The sequence below is a fragment of the Priapulus caudatus genome, unplaced genomic scaffold (assembly GCF_000485595.1).
Source record: "Priapulus caudatus unplaced genomic scaffold, Priapulus_caudatus-5.0.1 Scaffold541, whole genome shotgun sequence".
NCBI classification, from domain to species: Eukaryota; Metazoa; Priapulida; class Priapulimorpha; order Priapulimorphida; family Priapulidae; genus Priapulus; species Priapulus caudatus.
This window is the reverse complement of record NW_014577602.1, coordinates 210,695-219,482: the sequence shown is the minus strand read 5'-3', so window position 1 is coordinate 219,482 and position 8,788 is coordinate 210,695. Positions and strand designations below refer to the sequence as shown.

Below are 8,788 nucleotides of genomic sequence, written 5' to 3'. Positions count from 1 at the left end.
CGTGCGTGTGTGTGTGTGTGTGTGTGTGTGTGTGTGTGTGTGTGTGTGTGTATGTGTGTGTGTGTGTGTGTGTTGTGTATCTGTCTGACGCAGACCACGAGGCTGGCAACGTTGGGCCATTCCACGCGGGTGGCAGTCACATGTGTAACGTGTGATTTCCTCTCCCGTGTAACCTGCCCGGACTCAAGAACGCGACGCGAGTCGACGCAAGTCTCTTTTCTTTAATTGTCACTGCTGCCGTGTGCGGCCGTTGTCACCAGTTGTCAGCACCCTGGTCCAGTAACAGCTGGGGTTGCCACGTGTCAGTCCCGCGTGTCAAATCAGCAGAGGTTGCCGAGCGTAAACAATCCCTCTCGCATAAACATCAAAGCAGTCGATGTATTTCCGCCCTTCGATTCATCAGCACGAAATAGGTCATCAGGCAGTTCAACCTCTAATAGAAACATCAAAGAGGCCGCGGCACTATGACGAATCAGGTTACGGGGTTTCCGCCCTCCAATCACGGCAATCGTTAATCGACTGTCTTTTGATGGCCGCATCTGCGGCTTATTTTCACCTGCCGGATTCACCTTGCTAATTCAAGCAGGCGGGTAATGCGAGAGTTTGTCGGGCTTCCCATTCTTTCTCCGCTCTCTAATCTCTCCTCGCCCCGATGCTATTATTACTGCGCAGCTTTAAGGGAAGGGTTCGCCACCGACCGATGACGTCATCGTGTCACATGAAGATCGGCCACGCGCGGTGCTGCATGCACGCGAGCGCGACGGCGATTGCCATCGCCAACGTCGTCGTCGTCGCCGTTGTCGTCGCCGCGTTACAGCCGTCCACGTTGTCGCAGCTGGTGAGGCAGCCAGAGACTTTGTCGCCGTTGTACATGAAGCGGCCGCAGTGACTCATGCGCACGATCTCCGTGTCAATGGTCAGCGTGCCGCTGTCCACGCCGCACGTGCGGATCACCATCGGCTTGCCTGTCTCAACTGCAACGAGAGCGATTAATTATCGATTAGGCATTGATTGCGTATTGATTGAGTATTGATTAGGTTCCGATTAGAAATTGGTTACGTATTGACCGGGTATCGATTAGGCGCGGGATGAGTAATAAAAAGGTATCGATTATACATTTAATAGATAACGAGGCATTATGGATTAAGTATCGATTATGTGAATGAAGGAATTATTTGCGAGGAGTGTTTTGTATCATGCTCTCTACGAGAAGTTATTGGTTAATGATTAGGTATTGATTGATTAAAGAATGAACATGTGTTTGCGATTCCCAGTTAATATTAAAATTATTGATTATTGATTTGTTATTGGTCAGATTGGTTGATAGTTTTCGATGACAACGGGAGACGTGCGCCTGTGAACAATGGTTTATGGTCCAACTCTACTAATTTTCTCACTCTTCTCTCTCTCTCTCTCTCTCTTCTCTTTCTCTCTCTCGTTCTCTCTCGTGTTCTCTCTCTCTCTCTCTCTCTCTCTCTCTCTCTCTCTCTTTCTGTCTGTATCTTCTTCTTTCCATTTCAATCTGTATCTCTCTCTCCCTCATCCCCTCTCTCTCTCTCTCTCTCTCTCTCTCTCTCTCTCTCTCTCTCTCTCTCTCTCTCTCTCTCTCTCTCTCTTATCTCCTCGCTCTCTCTTCCTTGCTACTGGGTTCTGCATCCCATTTCGCTCCCCTTCCATTTAATTCTATACCAGCTTTATTAAACCCATCGAGACGATCGCCCTTGAAGGAAGTCAGCGAGCGCAATGAATGATCATGGTACACACTATTTACGCAGTTCGATAAGATAATGCATTCAGAATAGATCTCCTACAGAAAAGTAGAAAAAAAATAAAGTATAGAAAGAAAAAATATAGGAATTACTTAAAATAAACATACAAAAAATAATTAAAGCACAGCAAAAACAACTAATAAAACGAACAACTACACAATGTACAATATAAACCAAACAAAATAGCAAAAAAAAGCGACGATGAAATTCTATCATCAAACATACATCGTGTGATGTGTTGTGAAACAAAAAAAAGAAATGTAAATAAGAATACATTGTTTGCAAACCGCTATCGACAAGATTTTAAGCGGCAGCAGCATAACTTAAACGCAGTGGAACGCCACCACTGGCCCCGTGAGAGAGGGCACAGAGATATTTCCAGCTACGTCAAACCAATATTTACAATAAAATTGGCATTATATAATTCGGCCGAGTTTCGCGTTAATCGGACATTGGTGACTAATAATATACTTACTTATGGACTCATCTTATGCTCCGAATAAGCAAGTTTGAGTTGGCTTGAAAACTCCAGATTTATATATACCAAGATCTGACAACAAATATTTTTGCCAGTTCCATGATTTTTTTGTCTTGCTTCTGTGCAACTGCGCAACATGTAGTGCTTTCATTTCCGTAGCACCTTTTATTTTTCCCGACACAGTAACACCATTTCTAACAGTTGTTGAGTGAAGCGATAAGCGTTTTCCTCAAACACCAGCAGCAGTGAGAATTCTTAATACTGGCTTTCGACACCGAGAAGAGAGCGAGCAGGGACAGATACAGGGACAGGCACGAGAAAGACGAGGAGAGAGACGAGAGAGAGACGAGAGATAACTAAAGCGCGTTAGAGAGGTGAGAGAGCAGAAAGGAGCTAAGGACATCGAGAAGTGAAGAGAGAGAAAAGGAGAGAGAGGAGAGAAGAGAAGAGAGAGGGAGAACAGAGAAAGCGAATCGCGTGATAACTTATTAGCACGATGATGAAGTCGCTCTGGCACGGAAGGTCTCGCTTCCGCTCACGTGAAGGAGGAAGGTAATTGTATACAGTAGAGCCAGACTAGGTCGGCTTTCGTGGCTGCGTTCATGTGCAGTATGCGGGCTAAACACATGTCGCTTCAGCAATTCTCTGCCGTTCATTTTTTATAGGACGTAGACTATGTAAAAAGTAAACAAGAATGGGGAGAGAAAGACTGGGATAGGGAGAGAGAGAGAGAGAGAGAAGAGAGAGAGGAGAGAGAGAGAAGAGAGAGAGAGAGAGAGAAGAGAGCGCGCGAGAGAGAAAGAGAGAGAGAACCTCTTACATTAGTATTTAATTGAGTCATTCTCCGATGAATCACAGTACTTATTTAGACACTTTTCAACACTATAATTATTCATATACAGCCGTGGCCGCGGGTGTCCGTGTATATCCACCGACATATTGACGTCCTGCATTATTACGTAACGTGCTTTAAACGATGCAAGCGTTTGAGAGGTTTTTAGTTTACGCAGGCTTTTTATGATATTTGAGCATGTATATTCATCTATGTATGTGTGCGTGCATGCGTGCGCGCGTATTTATGTGTGCATGGGCATATACATATATATATATATCATCTTATTATGCTATTATTAATTTATTTTTAATGAAAAGCAGAATCCTCACGGGCTCCACATCGGTTGATGCTTAAAATAATCATAACAGCAAATAAATTAATACGAAACCATCTGGCAGATATAAACGATGACGATATGCTCTATAATCGCACGAAGGAAAATGTACTTTGATAATCGTCCACAAACATCCTCAGCTAGTCGAGAAAAATCTTCAGAATTCCGACAAAAATCTTTTTACTCGACGATCAAAATCTTTCAGACGTTCGAGATCACAGTGGGCGATCAACGATCGTCATGGTGCGCTACATCGGATGTTCTAATTAACTGTCTCTGTCTTCCTCCACAATTACATTCACGAACTCACGACTTTTTCAGTCTTTCCTTCCTGCTGGGAATCACCACAGGGGCGTACATACCGTGCACATATAGAGTGAGCCGTCGCGACGCAGGCTTGTGATCGGCGATTTTCCGCAGGATCCACGCTCGCCTCGTGTTTCTCTTCTCTCTCTTCTCTCTCTCTCTCTCTCTCTCGCTCTCTCTCTCTTTCTCTCTCTCTCTCTCTCTCCTCTCTCTCTCTCTCTCTCTCTCTCTCTCTCTCTCTCTCTCTCTCTCATTCTCTCACTCTCTCTCTACCTCCCTCTGCTTTTCTGTAGATCTCTCTCGCGCTCTCTCTTTCTCTCTGCTGAGTGTTTCTCTCGCTCTCTCTCTCTCTCTCTCTTTCTCTCTCTCTCTTTCTCTCTCTTCTCGCTCTCTTCTCTCTCTAGTTCGCTCACTCTCTCTCTACCCTCCCCTTGTTTCTTGTAGTTCTCCGCGCGCGATCTCCTTCTCTTCCACCCCTCTCTTCTCTTTCTCTCTCATCTAACTATCTATCTATCTATCTATCTATCTAGTATCTACTCTATCGTATCTATCTATCTATCTATCATATCTATCTATCTATCTATCTATCTATCTCATCTATTATCTATATTATATATATCTATCTATCATCTACATTATCTATCTACTATCATCTATATATATATCTATATATTATTATCCTATATATATATTATATATATATAATATAATCTAACTAACTAACTATTCTATCTAGCCAATCGATCTATCTATCTATTATCTCGCTATATTTCCCGCCCACGTCCCCGCTTCTCCGGCCTTCTTCGTCAGCTTAGTGTATAACTAACTAACCTATTCTATCTATCTATCTATCTATCTATCTTATCTATCTACATACCGTGCACATATAGAGTGAGGCCGTCGCGACGCAGCGCTTGTGATCGGGCGATTTTCCGCAGGATTCCACGCTCGCTCTGTGTTCTCTCTCTCTCTCTCTCTGTCTCTCTCTCTCTCTCTCTCTCTCTCTCTCTCTCTCTCTTCTCTCTCTTCTCTCATTCTCTCACTCTCTCTCTCTACCTCCCTTCTGCTTTTCTGTTTAGATCTCTCATCGCCTCCTCTCTTTTCTCTCTGTGAGGTTCTCTCGGCTCTCTCTCTCTCTCCGGATCTCTCTTTCTCTCTCCTCTTTCTCTCTCTCTCGCTCTCTCTCTCTCTAGTCTCTCACTCTCTTCTCTACTTCCCTTGTTTTCTCTGTAGTTCTCTCTGCGCGCGATCTCTCTCTTCCCCCCTGCTTCTCTCTTTCTCTCTCTTAACTATCTATTATCTATCTATCTATCGATCTATCTTTATCTATCTATTTATCCTATCTATCTATCTAATCTATCTATCTATCATATCTATCTATCTATCTATCTATCTATCTACCTATCTATATATACTATATCGTATCTATCTACTAATTATCTCATCTACTCTCTATCTATATTATATATCTATACGATCTATTATCTTATACTATATATTATACTATATCATATACTTATACTAACTAATAACTTATCTATCTAGCTATCTATCTATCTATCTATCTATCTCGCTATATTTCCCGCACACGTCCCCCCAGTTCTCTCCTTCTTCGTCAGCTAGTGTATAAATCTAACTAACTAATCTATCTATCTATCTATCTAAATCTATCGGATCATATCTTATCTATCTAAATCTATTATCTATTATCTTATCTATCTTCTTCTATCTATCTAGTCTATCTATCTAACTATCTATCTATCTAATACTATCTATCTATCTATCTTATCTATCTAATCTATCTATCTATCTATCTATCTATCTATCTTCTATCTATCTATCTATCTATCTATCTATCTATCTATCTATACTATACTATCTTCATATCTAATCTATCTATCGATCTATATTATCTATCTTCTCTTATCTATCTATATATCATATTATCTATCTATCTATCTATCTATCTATCTATCTAACTAACTAACTATCTATATATCTATCTATCTATCTATCTCGCTATATTTCCCGCACACGTCCCCAGCCTCTCCCCCTTCCTCGTCAGCTAGTGTATAACTAACTATTCTATCATCTATCCTATCTATCTATCCTATCTTCTATACTATCTCCTCTATCTATCTATTCTTATTCTATCTATCTCGCTATATTTCCCGCACACGTCCCCACCTCTCCCCCTTCCTCGTCAGTAGTGCTATAACCAACATATTCTATCTATTTAATCTCACTACTCTACTAACTAATTATCTATCTATCTATCTATCCTATCTATCTATCTATCTATCTATCTATCTAACTAACTAACTAACTATCTATCTATCTCGCTAAATTTCCCGCACACGTCCCCAGCCTCTCCCTCTTCCTCGTCAGTTAGTGTATAACTGACTGCGTGAGCTGTGGATGTATGCGCATTCGTACGAGTGATCGTAGCATTCATAAGCTGTCGTATTTGCATTAGACTAGTGCGTAAATACATTAGGAGAGCTCTCTAGATCGCGCTGTCGCTCGCGCGCGTCTCTCTCTCTCTCTCTCTCTCTTCTCTCTCCTCTCTCTCTCTCTCTCTCTCTCTCTCTCTCTATCTCTCTCTCTCGCTCTCGCCCTCTCACTCTCTCGCTCTCTCGTTCTCTTGCTCTCATTCTCGCTCGCACTTTCTCGCTCTCGCTCTCTCATTCTTTCGTTCTCCATTCGTTCTCTGTTCTTTTTTCTCTCTCATCTCTCACTAGCCTTGTCTTGCCCCTTCTGTCTCGCCCCTTCTGGGTCTTCGCCCCTTCGCCCTTCTGGTCTCTCTCTCTCTCTCTCTCTCTCTCTCTCTCTCTCTCTCTTTCTCTCTTTCTCTTTCTCTCTCTCTCTTTCTTTCTCTCTCTCTCTCTCTTTCTCGCTCTCGCTCTGTCCTCGTGGGCGCGAGCAGTCTTCTGTTTCTTTTCACTCTTTTCCTGCTCTTGCGTCTATTCATTTTTCTCACTCTTATTCCCGCGATACATTTCGCTGCTTTAATGCTTGCGTTATAATTCTTTCCTCCTCTCTCTCTTCGCATGCGTCGATTAACGCGTGAGACGTAGACATAAATCACAACTATCGTGTATTTGCACGATAACACGGCCGCTGTGTGCCTATGCTGTGAGCGTTGGGTTGCCGTCGTTACTTCACGACAATCCGTTCGTTGTAAGGCTCGGCGTGCCCCGGGACAATGATGATTTACGTGGCGACGTAATGGGCATATATTGTGTGCGTGTGCGTAAAATGTCGTGCCGCGCACGCGGCTGCGGCGCGCGTGTGCATGTGTGCGTGTGTGTGTGTTTGTGTGGGTGTCTGTGGTGTTGTGTGCGTGGGTTGTGTGTGTCGTGCGATGGTGTGTGTGTGTGTGTGTGTGTGTGCTGTTGTGTGTGTGTATGTGTGTGGTGTGTGTGTGTGTGTGTGTGTGTGTGTGTGTGTGTTAGTGTGTGTGTGTGTTGCGCTGCGCGCGCGCGTGGTGCTGTGTGCGTGTGTGTGGTTGTGTGGGTGCGATGTGTGTGTGTGCTGCGTGTGTGTGTGTGTATGGGTGGTGTGTGTGTGTATGTGGCGTGTGTGTTGTTTTTTGTGGTTTGTGTGTGGTGGTGTGTGTGTGCTGTGGTGTGTGTGTGTGTGTGTGTGCCTGTGTGCACGTGTATGTTCGAAAAACACTCTCATTTGCTCAATAATCATCTGTACCCGAAGCTAGCGTTGCTTCGACATTTAAGGATCGCAATAAAACACTACGAGCGACGATTTATTACGGGCGATTTAGCTGATTGTCTGAAAATTGGCGCTAGCAGAATACGATACAGACGAGATCGTAAGGCTATCGCGTCTATCTCTCACCCCCTCTTTCCGTCTCCTTCGCCCCCCCTTTCCATTTCTCTCATCTTCTCATTATACTCTTCCTCGCTTTATCGTTGCTGTTCTCTCTGTCGCTTGCCCTTGCCCTCGCATCCCTTCTCCTTACCTCTTCGGTCGTCTCTCTCACTTTCTAGCTTCTCTCTCGCTCTCCTCTTTCTCTCTTCCCCTTTTCTCTACTCTCGCTTCTCTTTTTCCATCTCCTTCCTTCTTGTCGCAGATCTCCAATTTCTACCTTCGCTCTTCTCCCGCTCTCACCCTCTTTCTGTCTCCTCTTCTTCTCTTCTCTCTCTCTCTCTCTCTCTCTCTCTCTCTCCTCTTTCTCTCCTTTCTCTCGCTCTCTCTCTCTCTCTTTTCTCTCTCTCTCTCTCTCTCTCTCTCTCTCTTCTCTCTCTATTTCTCTGCCTCCATCCCCGTCTCTATTTCCAAGCCTCTTGCTTTTCTCTATCTCTCTTCCTCCTTCTCTTCAACCCCTCTCTCTCTCTTCTTGGTTCCCTTCTTTCGCACTCACACCCCTTCTCTCTGTGTTACTTCTCCTCTTCCTCTCTTCTTCTATCTNGTAGTGTGTGTGTGTGTGTGTGTGTGTGTGTGTGTGTGTGTGTGTGTGTGTGTGTGTGTGTGTGTGTGTGTGTGTTGTGTGTGTGTGTGTGTGTGTGTGTGTGTGTGTGTGTGTGTGTGCCTGTGTGCACGTGTATGTTCGAAAAACACTCTCATTTGCTCAATAGTCACCTGTACCGAAGCTAGCGTTGCCTGCGACATTTAAGCATCGGATAAAAACACACGAGCGACGATTTTTACGGGCGATAGCCTGTCCTGAAAATCTGGCGGTAGCAGACGAACAGACGAGATCGTAAGGATATCGCGTCTATCTCTCACCCCTCTTTCCGTCTCTCTTTCCCTTTCTCTCTCTCTCTCATATACTCTTCCTCGCTTTATCGTTTGCTGTTTCTCTGTCGCGTGCCCTTGCCCTCGCATCCCTTCTCTCTACCTCTTCTCGTCTCTCTCACTTTTTAGCTTCTCTCTCGCTCCCTCTTTCTCTCTTCCCCCTTTTCTCCACTCTCGCTTCTCTTTTTCCATCTCCTTCCTCTCTTGTCGCGATCTCCAATTTCTACCCTCGCTCTTCTCCCGCTCTCACCCTCTTTCTGTCTCGCTCTTTCTCTCTCTCTCTCTCTCTCTCTCTCTCTCTCTCTCTCTCT

At 44.1% G+C, this 8,788-nt stretch overlaps 1 protein-coding gene across 1 annotated transcript in view; it reads right to left on the bottom strand.

The window, feature by feature from the left end:
* Window positions 1–20: 20 nt before the first annotated feature.
* The window catches only part of LOC106811449, a 40,263-nt gene continuing 31,495 nt past the window's right edge, over window positions 21–8,788 (bottom strand). The window contains exon 2 of the mRNA XM_014815066.1: window positions 21–974. Coding sequence (XP_014670552.1) covers window positions 715–974 — 260 coding nt within the window. The 3' untranslated portion in view covers window positions 21–714. The remainder of the gene's footprint in view (window positions 975–8,788) is intronic.